This window comes from Bicyclus anynana, chromosome 18 (genome assembly GCF_947172395.1).
Source record: "Bicyclus anynana chromosome 18, ilBicAnyn1.1, whole genome shotgun sequence".
Classification (NCBI taxonomy): Eukaryota; Metazoa; Arthropoda; class Insecta; order Lepidoptera; family Nymphalidae; genus Bicyclus; species Bicyclus anynana.
Genome location: NC_069100.1, coordinates 13,752,680 through 13,771,689, shown reverse-complemented (window position 1 = coordinate 13,771,689; position 19,010 = coordinate 13,752,680). Strand labels below are relative to the sequence as shown.

Below are 19,010 nucleotides of genomic sequence, written 5' to 3'. Positions count from 1 at the left end.
AACCTGCATACATGAGAATTTTCTTAATTCTCCATGTGTGAAGTCTGCCAATCCGCATTGGGCCAGTGTGGTGGACTATTGGCATAACCACTCTCATTCTGAGAGGAGACTCGTGCTCAGCAGTGAGCCGAATATGGGTTGAGAATGATGATATCTCATAAATATACCTGACCCTGCTAATGTACCCACAACGCTTGTATTGTCAGATTCTAAAAGAAGATAAACAAATTGCAAAAAAACCACAAATAGATGAACATTAATTTATTTAAGACCATTCTTACATATTTTTGTAAGATTGATTAATTATAACATTGTTGAAAGTTAATTACAAACGAAGCCTTAAATTAAGGTTTTGACTCTATACAATCACGTCAACCCAACCTATAGTGAAAGTTTTATTAAGTAAAGAGTACCATTTGATCCAATTTCAAAAATTAAAGTGGCTACTTCTACCTACAAAAAAAAACGACTACACGACTGAAGTGTAAATTGATTGTTTCAAGACATCTATAATTTAAAACAACAAACACTGTTTCACAACTGATTACAATATTTGTAACGTATTTACAAACTTATCCCCTAACCCCTCGAGTCAAGCCTGTACAAAGAAGTTTTACTTCAGAAAACCCTTATCCATTAATTTATAACAGATTATTTATTTTATCAGGTGGATCCGGCACCCACATGGTGAATCCGTGGAATATTTAGGTATAGATATATTCAACTGAACAGTTCGACTTTCTTCCCGTCTATACTAATTTAAGGCTGAAGAGTTTGTTTGTTTGATTGAACACGTTAATCTCAAGAACTACTGTTCTGATTTGAAAAATTCTTTCAGTGATAGATAGCCCATCTATCGAGGAAGGCTATATATTATCCCCGTATTCTTACGGGAACAGGAACCACGCAGGTGAAACCGCGCGGTGTCAGCTAGTATGAGATATTACTCCCTACTTCTATCCCAACAGACACAAACTACATTTATACAAAATAAACATCTACCCTCTGCTGCACTAACTTTAATATCACTTATCGGGTACGATTGACCCAACGCATCACTTTTGTCACTTTGGTCATAGTTAACAAACGCATCACTGTGACGTCACTTCACTGTGTCCACTAGGTCAGAAGGCCCAGAAGTCGTCATAGACCAAGTCCTCACAGTCCCTCCCCCACTAGACCGCCCAGAAGTCGTCATTAAGCAGTGGATCTATTATGTATCTCGGTGAACCAATCAAATAAAGTTTTGGGCGATTATATCAATGAAATTTCATACGAGGGGAGTTCAATAAATTCTCACAAATTGTAGTGATAGTTGTAAATAGTAACATTATTTTAACAAAACACCATATTAACGCTATTTCGTTAAAATATTCATGTTAAATGATCGCACCACTTGATGTAAAATGGCGAAGTCAAAATCACATCGTTGAAATAACTATGTTAGATAATCGCAAAACTACAGCCTTTCTCGATGAATACTGTTTACCAACAAAGAAATTGAAAATGAAGGTAGAAAAATGCATGTCGTTTCATAACTTATTTATTTTAAATTATGTATGTTTTGTTTATTCAAAATTTATTAACCATATCAAATTGTTCTAAGCTTATTAATCAAATTTATTTTCATTAATGTTATAACATGTTAATTATAATTATTATTAGTTGTGAAATGACTAGTGATTTGTACCCTCATTTTTAATTTGTTTGTTGGTAAACAGTATTCCTCAAGAACGGCTGTTATTTTAGTTATACACCGAGTTACATAATAACCCTGCAAAGTCCTCAGGGTCTGTCCCACACTAGACTGCCCACAAGTCATCATAGCCCAGGTCATCAAAGTCCATGTGTCAAGGATCAGGCATGACGTCAGCGATCGGGTCCAGCTCGGGCTCCGTCCTCAGCTCGGGGGACTGCGCCTCGGTGTGGGACAGGTCGGAACTGGAGTGGGACTCCGAGTCGCTGCCAGTGTCCTCCTTCTGCAGAGGAGATAAGATGTATCATGAACAATGTAAAGAAGTCAGAGAAATAATTAAAAAATTTAAAGCTAAAGCAATATGGAATATGTTTTTTAGAACTGTTAGTGTTAGCAAATATTTTAAGTGTGTGACCACGGAATAAAAAAAAATACATGGAACTTCTTTAATTTTTAATTTTAAAAACTCTGTACCCGGGGCATGTCCAACTAACAAAGACGATCGAGCGTGATAGTCCAGTGGACGACGACCTCTGCCATCGATTCGAAGGGCGTAGGTTCGAATCCAGTCCGGGGCATGCACTGTTAACTTTGCAGTTATGTGCATTTTAAGAAATTAAATATCACGTGTCTCAAACGGTGAAGCAAAACATCGTGAGGAAACCTGCATACCAGAGAATTTTCTCAATTCTCTGCGTGTGCGAAGTCTGCCAATCCGCATTTGGCTAGCGTGGTGGACTATTGGCCTAGCCCCTATCATTCTGAGCGGAGACTCGCGCTCAACAGTGAGCCAAATATAGGTTGTCATGATGAGAATAACAAACTTCTTACATGATTGGAAATTATGATGTTGACTGACTACAACAACGATCTACGACACACGACTCAGTTGATAACGCCTGACTACAGTATGGCTGCGTACCTTAAGGGTGAAGGTGGTGTAGGGCGGCGGGCCGGTGTGGTATCTGCAGGCGGCGGAGGCCAGCGGCAGGCGCGCGACGGGTTCGCGACACGCCGCGCTGCCGCGCACGTCGCCGCACGCGCCGAACAGCACCTGCCGATCAGTACAGTCTTTTATTATCACCATCATCATTACATGAGCAATTTTGACGGCCTCCGTGGCGCAGTGGTATGCGCGGTGGATTTACATGACATTTCGATCCCCGGCTGGGTCGACTGAGGTTTTCTTAATTGGTCCAGGTCTGGTTGGTGGGAGGCTTCGGCCGTGGCTAGTTACACCCTACTGGCAAAGACGTACCGCCAAGCGATTTATGAGATATTTATGTCGAGCGTCCCGGTACGATGTCGTATAGAAACTGGAAGGAGTGTGGATTTTCATCCACCTTCTAACAAGTTAGCTCGCTTCCATCTTAGATTACATCATCACTTACCATCAGGTGAGATTGTAGTCAAGTGTTAACTTGTTATTTTAAAAAAAAGCTTGGTTAATGCGTTATGAAAATTGTAATAGTGCGTAGCGAGCTGCTATCTATAATGCGACACAAAAGAGTAGAAAATAAACGAGGGCGCTATAGTCACACACATAGGGTTACCCTGTGTCTGTCATCCACTTAGAACTGCTACCTTGATACTTGACAGCTTAAGTTATTTACACACGGTGTTCCTATATGACAGCCTACTTACAGTTCTGAGTTCCTCTATCAGGTTATTGACATAAAGAATAAAAAGGTCCGGAGAGGTCAGCCCACCTTGAAGCACGCCAAATTCTAATCTAAAATCATTAGAGATAGCGTCGCCCTATTCCACAACATTCATTTTGTTCTCGTACCAGTATCTCAACAAATCTACTGTTTTTTTTTTTTTGGTATGTACCCAATAAGTTTTGCCATAGTAAATGATAGTTAACTAAGTCAAAAGCCGGACTAAAATCTAAAAAACATCCGTTTGATTTGAGGCTAAAAATCGCTGAATCTGTAGAGACCGGGACGAAAACCAAACTGTGCATCATCAATCTTTATATTCTGATTAAAATTGGAATTCTATCGCCATGGAGATTTTGTAGGTTGGTATAATATTATAAGGCGATGTTGTATATTGATTTATTATTTCACTGAATGGTCTCTATCCTCAAAAACTACAGACCAGTTTCATTAGGAACTATTGTTGGAAAAATATTGAAGAGATGAATTCCAATTTTAATCAGAATATAAAAATTGATGATGCACAGTTTGGTTTTGTCCAAATTTGATTGATTTATTATTTCATTGAATTATAAATAATAAAAGAATATAAAATAAAAGGACTATCAAATAGATGATGCAGTGTGGAATGGTGAACTGACTATCGTGTAATGAATGGGCAAAACAATTTATCTACGCATGCGTGTTTTACAGCATTATAAATATGAAATAAATATGGAATGTGAATGTAGATGTAGATGGCCAAACCTAATGTGGGCGAACGAACTCTTTCGTTCGAGACATATCAATAAACCTCAGACCAATTATTGTATAGGACCTGCCTCGCTAGACGTTACTTTTCTGTCAAAGTATATGATCAACGATCTAATGCGATTATAAAAACTGTCTCTATAGAATCGATGTTAAATAGTTGTAATCGTGTTCGTCGGTTAAAGAGCTCCGTAAAAATACCTTTTTGTGTAATTGCACAATTTACACAATTGTAAAAAACGGGCAAAAAAATTCTAGTTTAGTATCAGATATATACCAAATCTAAGCTCATTTTCCTCAGAAAATGACAGACAATTTTGTTCGTGACTATGAGTGCGATACAGGTCCTTCTATAATTGGTCTGAGCAATGAACACATAAACAAGCACCTGTTGCCTGTCGTGCAGTATGTGCTTCATGCAGTGCTTGGTGGCCGGCAGCGTGTGCGCGGCGCAGCGCACGCCGCCCTCCACGAACGTGCAGCGGCCCTGGTGCACCAGCGCGTGCCGCTGCGACGTGTCGTTCACCTGCCAGTGTTACAGTCATGTCAAAAAAAATCCATTTTTTTTTTAAAAAACCCAGACCTGGAAACATGGATATTTAATTTAGTTAGTTTGTATGGACTCAGGTGTTTTATACTATTTGGACTTGCTAATAACTCAGGTGTTTTATACTGTTTGGACTTAATAATAGGGATGATGACAGTTTTTTAAATTGTATATAAATTAAGAGTATGCTAATAGTAAAACAATTTTGTAAAAGTAACAGGGTATCTGCGATCATTACTTTCGGAGCTACAGGGATTTAAAGGGTCAGATTTGCGGCGCTGCCGCGGATCCCTGAAAAACGCCCCATACAAAATCGCACGAACTAATGACGTCGTAGGTAATGTAATGATCATTAGATTTGTATGTGCGTTCCATCAAAATTACTAATATCTTTGTTATTTGTGCGTTTATGTTTACAGTTCATATATTAAAAAATGTCAAAACTGTATGAATTTTCATCTAATTACGATAAAAGATTTTTAATAGATTTTGAAATTTTATAATCTCATTTATTTTACAAATATCCAGACAATCTTTGCTTTTTATTCAAAAATTAGTTTACATTGGCCCTATTTACCCGAATGTATCATAAAAATCAATATATTCAAACCTAGTCATCATCCCCATTATTAAGATATTTTGTACTATCTGGACTTGCTAATAACTCAGGTGTTTTATATTATGTACATCGACTTGCTAATAAGTCGGGTGTTTTATATTACATGGACTTGATTTGATGAATTCGGTTGTTTTCTACTACCTGTGGACCTAATAATAATTCAGGTGTTATATACTACCTGGACTTGGTAATCATGTTTTATACTATCTGGATATGCATAACTTAGGTGTTTTATGCTGTCTAAACTTGCTAATAACTCAGGTGCTTTTTTTATCTGGACTTGACTCGAGTGTTTTATACTGTTTGGACTTGATAATCATTAAGATGTTTTATACTATGTGGACTTAATAATAATTCAGATGTTGTATACTGTCTGGACTTGCTAATCAATTTTTATACTATCTAGACTTAATAATAACTTAAGTGTTTTATACCGTTTGGACTCACTCTATATCTAAAAACTCTATATCATCCAATAACTCAGATGTTTTATACTGTCTGGACTTCCTAATCATGTTTTATACTATCTGGACTTGATAATAACTCAGGTGTTTTATGCTGTCTGAATTTGAAAATAACTAAGGTGTTTTTACTATCTGGACTTGATGATAACTTGGGTATGTTATGCTGTCTGATTTTGCTAATAACTAAGATGTTTTTACTATCCGTACTTGAAAATAACTTCTAAGGTGATTTTACTATCTGGACTTGATGATAACTTCGGTCTTTTATGCTGTCTGGATTTGCTTATAACTGGGCGTTTTATACTATCTGGACTTGATGATAACTAAGGTTTTTTTATACTATCTGGACTTGATAATAAATCAGGTGTTTTGTGCTGTCTGAATTTGCAAATAACTCCGGTGTTTAATACTATCTGAAATTGCTTATCTGAACTTAGGTGACTTGGGCAGTCTAGACTAGATAATAATTCAAGTGATTTACAGACTTTAGGGATGATTCTAATATTGGATAGACACTCTAAATGTTATTTCTATACATAGCAGCTCACCCTGGCGCGCTTGTGGTGCAGCTTCCTGGCAAGCACCGCGTCGACGCCGTGCTTGCGGTGGTAGCCGGCGTACGCGCGCAGCTTGCGCAGCTGGCGGCGCTCGCGCACGGTCAGCGGCCCGCTGCGCGCCTGCGAGTTTATGCTGCCTGCAATCATTTGTAGTATTTGTATTTAGAATCACAGATTAATCAATAATATACAGATGGAGTGTAAGGAACACGACGGTGTCGTACCCGCTCTAGATACGAAATTTAAAAAAAAATTACATTCTCGAGTCAGTACGACACGAACCGTCGCGTCAGCAATTTTTTCAACATTATTTAAGAAAAATGGCGTCTTAATTTTTTTAATATTTTAAAAACTGTTCACAAGAAGTAAAGAAAAGTTATAAAATTTAAAAAGTTAAAAAGATAGAGTATTTTTACAGCCTCAATAGCTCACCGGTAAGAGCGGTCGGACTCATCACCGCGGGGTTGTGGTTAATAATTCCCAATAACTTACTGTCTGTCTGTGTCTTAAAAGGAAAATTAATGTAATAAATTGTTTTTTTTTCTTTTTTTAAAAGAATACTTGCCATATATTTTTTTAAATATGACCAATATTCCCATTCCCCTCCAGCTAGTCGGGAAATAATGTGCTAGGAGTGGGTACGACAATAGACCAACGGGACGGGGATCGAACCACCACCCGTCAGTGACGAGTCCAACCGTTCTTACCGTTAAGCTATTGAGGCTATAATGTCTTAGATTGCATCATCACATCACAGGTGAGATTCTAGTCAAGGGCTAACTTATAAATTATATAAAGCACTTAGTCGGTCTATAGATATCCACATAGACTCACCAAGGACATATCGCAGGTTAGTTTTGCTAGATTTGCTAAACTAATTTTTCTTTTTGTTTTTACCAATTCCATTTTATTTTTTGTATTATATAGTATATTCAAATAGTAGTTGTAAAATGTTTCCTTTTCTTGTTACTGTAAAATGTATTTTTTTTCTTATGTAAACTGATTTAATGTAATCGTCAATTTATTTTAATATTACGGAAATATGTGCATGCCGTGTCATTTGATGGTGCAGAGTCTTGTGTTTGTGTTTTTTTTTTTAATTTTAGATTGTATTTGTGTAAATGCTGCAATAGTAAAAAAAAAAACATAATGAAGGTGACACGAACAGTACTGCTCCTTCTCTGCCCGCAGCGCGCGCACGTACTGCAGGCGCGCGGCGGCGAGCAGCGCGCGCAGGCGGCCCATCTGGCGCACGTAGGCCGCCTGCAGCGCGCGCAGCACGCCCCGCGCCTCACCCACCGCCTCCTCCGCCGTGAACACGCCCGCGTGCCTGGAGGCAATTTTTTTTTTAAATTCCAGAACATTTTAAATTTTCAGACATGTACCCTTTTCGAAATTGCATATTCAATGGGGATGATGACTAGGTTTGAATATATTGATTTTTATGATACATTCGGGTAAATAAGGTCAATGTTAACTAATTTATACATAAAAAGCAAAGATTGACTGGATATTTGCAAAATAAATAAGATTATAAAATTTCAAAATCTACTAAAAATATTTTATCGTAATTAAATGAAAATTCATACAGTTTTAGCTTCCTTACATTAAATGTGACATTTTTTAATATATGAACTATAAACATAAACGCAGAAATAACAAAAATATTAGTAATTTTGTTTAAACGCCCATACAAATCTAACGATCATTAATTGTCTACGACGTCATAAGTTCGTACCATGTTGTATGGGGCGGTTTTTCAGGGATCCGCGGCAGCGCCGCAAATCTGACCCTTTAAATCCCTGTAGCTCTGAAAGTAATGATCGCAGATACCCTGTTACTTTTACAAAATTGCTTTACTATTAGCGTACTCTAAATTTATATAAAATTTTAAAAACTGTCATCATCCCTATTTAATTATAGAGAAGCTTCGACCTCCCGGTACAGTTGCTGGAATGACGACAGATGAGCTCGTTCTTATTGAGGTTTAATTTTAATTAATCACACTATTGAATGAACAAGCGGCGTCTAGTTTAAGACAAATCCGTGGTTATTACACCACAACTGACCACAATGGCTGCGACTCGCACGGCGCGTCCTCCGTGTCGTCGTGGTCGTGCCAGCGACAGTCGCCGCCGGAGTCGAGCGTCACACTGTCGCAGTCGCTGTCGCTCGCGCTGGCGTACTCCATCGTCGTCGCAGAGAATGTCGCGTTCACCGATGTCGCGTCTATCTCCTCTGAAAAATACAATTATTTTATTTACAAAAAATGTTACCTTCCTTACCTTCATCATCGTTCAATCATCATCATCATCAACCCATATTCGGCTCACTGCTGAGCTCGAGTTTACTCTGAGAATGAGAGGGGTTAGGCCATTAGTCCACCACGCGGGCCCAATGCGGATTGGCAGACTTCACACACGTAGAGAATTAAGAAAATTCTCTGGTATGCAGATTTCCTCACGATGTTTTCCTTTACCGTTTAAGACACGTGATATTTAATTTCTTTAAATGCACACAACTGAAAAGTTGGAGGTGCATGCCCCGGACCGGATTGGAACCCACACCCTCCAGAATCGGAGGCAGAGGTCAAATCCACTGAGCGTTAAATATAACGGTGAAGGAATAACTTCGATAGGAAACCTGGATCTGCCTGAGAAAATTTTTAATCTCTTCTTTTGTAAGTTCTGCCAATCCGCCTCGGGTGGTAGACTATTAACCTAACCGTTCTCGTTCTGAGAGGAGACTCGAGCTCAACAATGAGCTGAATATTTGTTGTTATGATGATATAGGTAGTTAGTACGCAAAAGCAGTGGCGGTATGGTACTCACTGAAGGGGTCGACGGCGTGGGTGACCACCTGGTCCTGTTCCGCCGGGTCGCTGACCACCGACACTGACGACGCGCACGACGTTGTGCGCGTGCGCTCCGGCCTGAAACATAGATAGGACATTCATCATCATCGTCATCATATCAGCCGAAGGACGTCCACTGCAGGACATCACTGCAGGACATAGGCCTTTTGTAGGGACTTCCAAATATCACGATACCGAGCCGCCTGCATCCAGCGAATCCCTGCGACATTTGATGACGTCAATCCAACTGGTAGGGGGTCGACCAACATTGCGCTTTGTAGTGCGAGGTTGCCATTCCAGCACTTTGGGACCCCAACGTCCATCGGATCGAAGTTGCTTGGAGGCCGTTGGATCAGCTTCCACCTTCACACAGGAAGTAAAGCTATAAGAAATTGTAATGTTGTCATCAATTGTAATTATAATGTTATTGTGTGATTTTTTTAAAAGAACAACTGTTGAGTTTCTTGCTTGGTAGAATCTTTACTAATAGTCAACTGACGTGTCAAAAGTGCTGAGCCTACTTGAAATAAATGATTTTTGATTTTGATTTTTATTTTGATCTTCGAACTATGTGCCCCGCCCATTGCCTATTGGCCTAACCCCACTCATGCTGGGCTGACTTGTGCTCAACAGTGAGCCCAATATGGGTTGTTAACTCAGATTAATTACATAAGGACCTGTCTCGCTAGACGTTACCTTTCTATAAAAGTGTATGATCTACGATCTAATGCGATTGCAAAAACTGTCTCTATAGTATCGGTGTTTTATAGTTGTAATCGTCAAAGAGTTCCATAAAAATACCTTTTTGTGTAGTTTAATGACGTAAAAAACCGTCGAAAACTTCTAGTTTAGTATAATCCAAGCTCGTTTTCCTCGCGACTTTGTTCGCCCTTAGACCTCTTTAATCCGGCCCTATCGTATAATCCGTCCTCAGCGGACGACTACTAACTATAAACTACCTCTCTGCCAAATTTCATCTTTGTCCGTCAAGCAAATGATGAATTAACCTTTCGCATTTAGATAATAAGATTTGTGTACTTAAGAAATTAAATATCACGTGTCTCAAACGGTGAATGAAAAACATTGTAAGGAAACCTGTATATGTATGAGAATTTTCTTAATTATACCAGTGTGGTGGACTATTAGCCTAACCCCTCTCATTCTGGGAGGAGACTCCGGGAACTCAGCAGTGAGCCGAATATAGTTTGTTAAATGAATACCCTAACAAATGATTTGGTAATACACATTTTCCCAGTTTGCTTACATTATCTTACTAATGCATACCCTGACCTATTGCACGCCCCTGTACTCACCGCACGTAGTGCTGCAGCTGGTTGAGCAGCGTCTCGGTGGTGGTGACGGGCGGCGGCGGCGCGGCGCTGCGCTGTCGGGCCTGCAGCGACGCGCGCGCGTGCTCGAAGCATAACCTGTCAACAATACACATTCAAAATAACCATATGACCAGTACTAGTTAGCCTATAAGCTATTTAAGCAATAGGGATGATGACAGTTTTTTAAATTGTATATAAATTAAGAGTATACTTATAGCAAAGCAATTTTGTAAAAGTAACAGGGTATCTGCGATCATTACTTTCGGAGCTACAGGGATTTAAAGGGTCAGATTTGCGGCGCTGCTGCGGATCCCTGAAAAACGCTCCATACAAAATGGCACGATTTAGTGACGAAAATTACTAATATCTTTGTTATTTGTGCGTTTATGTTTATAGTTCATTTATTGAAAAATGTCACATTTAATGTAAGGAACTGTATGAATGTTCATCTAATTACGATAACCAAAAAATCAATAGATTTTGAAATTTTATAATCTTATTTATTTTGCAAATATCTGGACAATCTTTGCTTTTTATGTATAAATCAGTTAACATTGACCTAATTTACCCGAATGTATCATAAAATTCAATATATTCAAACCTAGTTATCATCCCCATGATCAGGGCATCCCGTCTAGGGAGACAACCGAGAAAAAACTAACTGCAGCGCGTGCCTGTTAACGTCAAGTGCGCGCACTGCTTGTACGCAGCGCAGTGGGGTCTTTGAGGATGCGTCGCCATTCACCACAGACAGAATACAGACGTGTGTGACGGAGTCTGCGTCAGCAGCTACGAATATGTGGTGGAATCTGCTGCAGTTGCTTTAACTCACAACGTACCCAGGCTCCTTGTCGACAGGCGCGGGGTCACTGCAGCGCGTGCCTGATGACGTCACGTGCGCGCACTGCTTGTACGGCGCCGTGGGGTCGTTGAGGATGTGCCGCGCGCAGTACACCCGCCCGCTCACCACTGGCAGCAAGCATTCGTACGCCTTGTTAGCGCACGTGCGCGAGCGGGACACAATCTCTTTTTGCAACTGTTAAAAAGAGAAAGAGATAACATTATTATATTATTAGAAAAAGAGAGCGAGAGACATATAACTTCACACAATGTTTTCTGCAAATAATAGTATTATAATAAACCCTATGAAACAAAAAAAATCTTGAAAAGCCGATGCTTAGTTGTCACTCGGAATAAAACCTCCAAAATTGGGGCATGTCCTTTGTTCATGAATTTGGGTGCGGTACAGGTCCTTATGTAACTAGTCTGAGATAACACGACGTCTCTTGTATCAGTTTTTTTTTTGTTCTGTTGTTCTCATGCAATCAGACGGCTAACTATGATGTTGGATCAGTTATTAGATAAATTATTTTAGTAGTACCTGCGCTCTCAGCCGTTCCTCCTCCTGTTTCTTCACCAGCTCAGGGTCGGGCGGCTTGATGGACTTGATGTTGGTGATGCGGATGGGCGAGGGCCGGCCACCGCGGCTCAGCATCCTCACCTTGGGCAGGTGGATGATTTTGCGCGGCTGCGACATGGTTTGCTCGGGAGATTTATTCACTGAAATCAATGAAGGTATTTTATGTAATTCGCTATTTTTTTTTAATAACTTACTGATTTAGCTTCTAGCCCTTTTGAACTTTTACCTATGCAATAAAGTTGATTCTGATAGATGTATTATGATTCAGATGACATGCATAATAATATATACTAAAGAAAGTCCTCTTTTCATTCTTTAATATAGACAAAATGTACAAATATGATTAAATAGAAAGTACTCAACGAAAACCAAAACTCTACCAGACTAATTCCATAAGGAAAATTTATTTAATATAAATTATTGTAGTAAAAAAATATTATACCTAATTAAATTTATAATAAAATATTAATTTACTCTAAATAGATGATATTAAAAAATAAACACACTGCAATTGCGATCCAAATTGATTTTTTTTTAAATTCATCCATAATTGGGAACATGTCTATTTGCTTATGGAATTCCATTATAAATACTTAATAAAGGATAAAATTATTTTTTCATATTATGTAACTTAATTTAGGTCGCGATGGCAAGGTGCCTTCATTTAGAAAGTGGAAAATGGAAATCCACGTACGCCAAATGTACGCAAAAGCAAAACAATGAGGCCCGCGAAAAATTCATTAACAAAACATTGTCAAATCAATTCTTGTTTATTTACTAATTATCTTGTACAAATTACTTGGTAATTAGGAGCATCAGAAAGATAATAAAAAAATAATTAAATATTTATGGATAGTTAGTTAGGGTTTAATTGAGGTTAAACCGATTTACCAAGAAATAAATAATAAAGTGTATTGTAAACAGTGGTGGGTCGGCCATTTGCACCGCGTGACAGAGCCTTTAGGTTCGTATAATTAAAGTCGATTTTTTACCATGAAAAGTAAATGAATACATTTGAAAATATAAACAAAATGTAGAGCAACATCTAATTAACAAAATTAAACGTAATGATGAAGTGAAATGTACCTGGATTTATTGCAGATCTTCATTCTGTCGCCGGAGTCCTCACTGTGAAACCACCAAAATTCTACAATGGCGACCGAGCCAGTTTGACTATGTACACGAAGCTATACAAAAAGTGACGAAATTTTTTACATAGTATACATTTGATTTAAGTGATAGTAGTAAAAAACTTCATTTTCATTTTAATTTTCAGTTTGTGAATAGTTTAGGTGTTGTAAATTCGCTATGATAATCAACAAATTGTAATTTAGTCAAATGTTAACGTGGTTCGCATCCGTTTCTCGCTGTCATAGCGCCGTCCCTTTCCCACTCACGCACATAGACGGAGCACAGCTCTCTGTCGTGCTTTTCCGTGGGCAGTCATTGGCACATTCATTCAATGGCTGGTGGACAAGAAAAATGGTATTTTACAAAAGAGCAACTACAGAACTCGCCGAGCAGAAAATGCTGTCTAGATGCAGATAAAGAGCTAGCCTACCGGCAGCAGGCCGCCAATCTCATCCAGGATATGGGCCAGCGGCTTCAAGTGTATCCTTTTCAATTCACGAAGTTCAATGTTTTTGTCGAGTCATGTGGCTGAAACGTGCATCTAAAGTATTTACAGTGGTTTTATTTATGAAAAATAGTGTTTACAAGGTATAATCATAGTTCATGTGCAGTGCTAAAGTGTTGTGGTCAAGTTTCGAGAAGAAACGTATGACGAAACATGGTGATTTCGACGGCGTCAGTCAAGTCACTTTCGCTCGGTCGCCTGGGAAATCCCGTGAGTAGTCTCGATTTCTAAAGGTAAGCGTTCACTCTGCATATTGTTCTCGAGCGTAATAATCATACATAATGTTGTATATAGGTTATGGTCGCATGGATTGTGCTATTTTTTAGGGTCATCGCACTTTGACAGCTGTGTAGGACGCCTGCGCGATGACGTAGGATCGACCTGTCTGGTTCTAAATTTAAATACGATACGAACGATTTGCGCGGCAAAAGGCGCGCAAACGTCACTACCAGGTAAATGACACAAAAACATTCGCAGTAGTGGTTTTCCACACAATTGTTTGATAAATAACAGTTGAACAGACGCTGTGAGTCATGTATGTACAGTTATTGTGGCCGTACACGAGTTTCCTACAAGCACTGAAGTAAATACATCACTCGCACACTATCTGCAATACAAAACAAGAGATAGCGATAGATAACCTTTTCGATTCTTGAAATTTTGTTATGAAACAATGTATAGGAAAAACTTTGAAAACAAATGATTATCTCCGTCATACACAATCACACACACACACACGCACACACATTATATACAAACACATCCACACACGCACAAATTTGTTAACTAATAATTGTCTTGGCAGATGAGCGGGGTACCTAGCAAGCAATACCGATCGGTTTCCACCTAGTACAGGGGCCCTTGCAACTTGTAATTTATTACTTTAATTAATTAATAAACATTTTTTCATTTTCATTCTCTCTAAAACTCATTCTCTTTGAATGTACTGCTGGCCTTTATGTGACTGAAGATGAAATGAGAATTGACTAGGAATTAAACATCAAAAGAGCAATAAGCAAGGGTTTTGTAAGATATGTTACATGCCTGCAAAATCACCACAAAAAGTATTCAAAACTCAGCTAGTTTAATGGTTACACTCATGTACAATTTTATATTTTATCATTATTAACTCACTCAGGCTCACTGCTGAGATCGATTCTCCTCTCAGAATGAGAGGGGTTAGGCCAATAGTCCACCACGCTGGCCTAATGTGGGTTGGCATGTTAATTTTATATTTATTTACATTATATTCTCATGTATAGTATATTTTTTTCCCACTTCCTGCACACAAAACTCAGCATTGTAGACAATATTTAGGCATTATTATGCTTCAATAACTTTCATTGTTTACGATGTGACTACATGAAATTAAGCCTTATTTGGTAACTTTATTTGCCTCAATTTAGACAAGCTGCAGACTAACGACTGTTTGCCGATAGTAATTGTTATTATTATCTACTAAAAAAAAAAATGGTATTTTATTTAAAGATTTGTATATTACTAAGTAATTTGGCAAATACTAAGTACTTTTTTAAAATGTACACTGTAAACAAAACTCAGCAATAAAGGCTTTTTTATTTTTATTTTATTTATTAGTTGTGCTAGTGACACATCTAATAGTATAAAATTATTGGCAATAGGTATGTAATAAAAGCTGCAAGCACCCAATCAACACTTCTTTCTCATGCAGTTAGTATTCACTATTTTGATTTCTAAAAATGGCCATTCACAAGCTGTCTATCTCAGTGTAAAATTCAAAACTTTCTCAGTGTAAATTTTCTTTGTATAAAAGCACTTTGTTAGATAGTTTAATTTGAAAATAATTTTTATCAGCCCTATCTACATTTTGTATAATTACTTGTGGATAGAGATGTGGGTTGTGTATGTAAACTATTTGTTTTTAAATTTACTTTAAGTTTTGTAAGTTATATTATTGTACACAACTGTTTTCGATCCCAAATAAATAAAATAAAATAAGTCACTGCATTGTTTTACAGAATATTTTCATTTTCACAATCATCTAACATGAATATTTCAATGAAACTGCTGCCACTTTACATAAAATGACGATAATTATGTAATTTCATTGAAAAAATTATGTTAGTTGATTGCGAAAACAAAAATACAATGAAAAATAATGCTTTGAATAAGAGGCGCTACCGGCCCCCTTTTAAAAGCTTCCATTGAAAACCAGCGCTGCAGCTAGCTGCAGCTTTATGCTGAGTGGGAGACCTTTATTTGGTCAGTGCACTTTACCTTTTTTTTTCTTAAATAATATAAAGGCTAAACTAAACTTTAGGTTAGATTAGATTTAACATTCTTTACAGATCTTCAGTTTTTACTGTGCAGTTTAATTTAACTGCAATTTCAATCAAAATCATCAGAAAAAGTTTCAGTAAAATTGACTGACACTATGTACATACAGACAGTTAAACTGGTCTGTAGCGTGGATAATATGCTGATATACATCTTAGACAGGCAGGCTGGGTCGGTTTAATGATGCTATGTGACTCTGACTTGTTTGACTTCAGTTTGGTCCCTATCTCTTTATATCTGATAATAAATCTAATCTTAGATAAATATATCTTTGATTCAAGTATAGATTAGCTGAGCACACCTGATAATAAATAATTATAATTTTAAAGTTTTGTAATATGGGAATGTCATATTACTATAAAAATGTTGAATATGCAAGTGGAAGGACATAAGAGGAGGAAAAAAGAGGTGTGTAAAGGGGGTGGATGCTAAGTTGACGAGTAATAGAGATAAATGAAAAGATTGACATATCCTTCTGACCCCACATATGTGGGATAAGGGAAAGGAGATGATGATGGAAGTTCTGTAAAAAAACTACTGCTTCTTGGTGCATCCTGGGCACTTCTCGAAAATTTTTCTTCAGTCTTGTAATGGACCTGTCATCCATACAGAACCATGGAATGCTGTGATATATTAAGTCTCTCTAGTTTGAATGGGATTTAGTTATTGAACCACATATATTTTCAGGGACTTATGGTTAAAAGTAATTTGTTCTTTCCCTGAAAATAAAAAAAAAACCCTTTAAATAGAAACCTAAGCATTTGTTCTAAAAACTAACTTTTTAGTTGTTAGAATGGATGTAGTTTTTACGAGGTTGATTTGTTTAATGATGCCTTTGTTATAGTTGCTTTACTACAGAATTAGGTAAATGGAAATCCTTGAGCCACTATTGTTATCTGAAACAGGTGTTTCAAATGATTAAAAATAGTGATGCCAAAATGTATGCCAAGATCAAGTTGACTATTTACATTTGAAAGCAGTGGACTAAATAAATAAATGTAAAGTAAACAATATTTTATCAAATAAAGACTTAAAAGTTATGTTGGAATTGCCAGTATTAGATTTTTGTCTACCCCTAAAGCTCTTTAATCTGGCCCTATCTCGAAAACCTACTAACTGTAAACTACCTCCCTGTCAAATTTTAGCTTTGTAAACCGCTTTGATGTACAATCAAGGGTTTTCTAGATTTTGTGATGAATGACATTTCACATTTATATATTAAAATTGTGCATTAATTAAAAAAAAAAAATATGAAAAATAATGTGATTTAAGAAATTTTAAAATTCAGCCTCAAAACTGGGTTTGGGTTTTCATTTCTATTCTATACTATTCTATTCGACTTTCCATACACACTTTCAATCCCTATTTCACCCCCTTCTCTATTTATTTTAGCGATAAAAAATAGCATATGTTCTGCATCAACATAGCATTTATAAATAACTATCCAAAATATATTTTGATCGATTTAGCCATGAAAAGGTAACAGACAGACAGACTTACTTTTGACAGATATTAGTATGGATCAACAGGAGCAATTTATTGTAATTTAAAAGATATTTCATAATAATTTTGTATCTTTCATTTTACTTATTGCTTAACACTAAGTAATTCATTGTGATATCAATATGTGTTTCACGTTTATTTTTATTATTGTGCAAATACAATGAAAACGGCTCATATCATTATAAATGTTCTAGTTAATTATGTGTTTAAATGGTAGCAGAGTGAAGGTCAATCTTTCTGCCTTTTTATGTTTTAAATAGAACTTACTTTATTTAATTGGCAATACAATGAAATAAAATGAAAGTGAAACAATTAAAATTTATTATTAAAAGTTAGATGAAATGTCAGTACAATCTACACTAAAATCTTACAGAAAAATATTTATATAATGATTTATTTATTTTGCTATCATCCGCGAAAATTCGGCGAACCCATGCGACAACGTCACCCAGGTCCGACAAAATACTCTCTACGTACGTTTCACCCCGAAACCGGAGCATCCTCAGGAGATGTTGACTCTACAACGTGCAATTGCAAAGGGACCTGGGTGACGTTGTCGCATGGGTTCGCCGAATTTTCGCGGATGATAGCAAAATAAATAAATCATTGTATAATCATGATGAACTTCCGCAAAGTAACGCCTGCTTCTATCCAATAGAAAAATATTTGTATTTGTGTGTTAAGAATAATCTCAAAAACTACTGGACTGAACTAAAAAATTAACATAGGCTGTATTCCTGCCTAGGAATACAGCCTATGTTACTATAAATACTAGGGTCTGCTAGTATGAAATAACGGAAATGGTATGATGTTTGTATTTTTAAAAAAAATCTATGTGTGTGTGTTTTGGCCCACACAACTGAAGTGAAATATCTTAAGCCTTCCCTCTCAAGGTTCGTTCACCTGATTACACTTAAGAAATCTAAAGGGCAAAGAACTAATTTTGTCAAAGCAAAATACATAATTTACTAGCTGACGCCCTATGGTTCCACACGCGTAATTCCCGTTCCCGTGAGATTACAACGATAAAATAAAGCATCACAAATAAGCTTTCTATTATAATTTAGTATAATGTATACTTATTATATGTATAAATATAGTCATTAAAGAATAAAGTTATTGTTTTTATGGAATAAACAGAATTTGAATAGGTGTTATTTTAATACAGATTAATAACTTACCTATGAGTCATATGCTTTTTCACTGAAATTGTATGACTCAGTTATTTATCAACTACTGGATATAATTGTATTTTTATACCTTTGACAAATTCTCAAACATTCTCCTATGTTTATTTGGTTTGCTTATAGATTTTTACTGTATTGCATAAAATTAAACAAATATTTTAGTTTCACGTTTTGAATCAGGGACAGGATAAACAATCTATTTTGATTGCTTTTGCATGTATTTTTTAAAAGAATATTTGCCATATATTTTTAAATATGACCAATATTCCCATTCCCCTCCAACTAGTCAGGAAAGACTGTATTAGGAGTAGGTACGACAATAGACCAACGGGGCGGAGATCAAACCACCACCCCTATGTGATGAATCTGACCTCTCTAACCGTTGAGCTGTTACGGCTCTAAAGGCTATTGAGACCATTATTTGTGTATGGACATCCATCAGTAGACTTAAGACTCCTGTATGGACTTC

The 19,010-nt window shown here is 37.0% G+C and overlaps 2 protein-coding genes across 3 annotated transcripts in view; one reads left to right on the top strand and one right to left on the bottom strand.

Moving 5' to 3' along the window:
• Positions 1-246: 246 nt before the first annotated feature.
• On the bottom strand, positions 247-13,125 carry LOC112045934 (KAT8 regulatory NSL complex subunit 2). Its single transcript, XM_052887017.1, has 11 exons — positions 12,986-13,125; positions 11,861-12,039; positions 11,319-11,515; positions 10,462-10,575; positions 9,126-9,226; positions 8,364-8,532; positions 7,461-7,624; positions 6,286-6,431; positions 4,496-4,633; positions 2,619-2,750; positions 247-1,979 (listed from the first exon to the last, which is right to left on the bottom strand). Exons 2-11 carry the CDS (start codon positions 12,014-12,016, stop codon positions 1,851-1,853), a joined length of 1,446 nt encoding a protein of 481 aa, XP_052742977.1. The 5' UTR covers positions 12,017-12,039; positions 12,986-13,125; the 3' UTR covers positions 247-1,850.
• Positions 12,843-19,010, top strand: part of LOC112045933 (cyclin-T) — a 41,520-nt gene continuing 35,352 nt past the window's right edge. The window contains exons 1-3 of one of the 2 annotated variants that reach the window (XM_052887016.1): positions 12,843-12,863; positions 13,001-13,097; positions 13,176-13,510. In XM_052887016.1, coding sequence (XP_052742976.1) covers positions 13,362-13,510 — 149 coding nt within the window. In that variant the 5' untranslated portion in view covers positions 12,843-12,863; positions 13,001-13,097; positions 13,176-13,361. Of the gene's footprint in view, positions 12,864-13,000; positions 13,098-13,175; positions 13,511-19,010 lie in introns of those variants that run through there. The other variant, XM_024082330.2, reaches the window with a different exon arrangement.

Excerpts from the sequence above, each read along its gene's own strand:
- LOC112045934 (XM_052887017.1), bottom strand. The coding sequence starts at position 12,016 with ATGTCGCAGCCGCGCAAAATCATCCACCTGCCCAAGGTGAGGATGCTG. Across the intron at positions 8,533-9,125 it reads CCACGCCGTCGACCCCTTCA|AGGAGATAGACGCGACATCG; the intron begins GTGAGTACCATA and ends TGTATTTTTCAG. Across the intron at positions 1,980-2,618 it reads ACACCACCTTCACCCTTAAG|AAGGAGGACACTGGCAGCGA; the intron begins GTACGCAGCCAT and ends TCTCCTCTGCAG.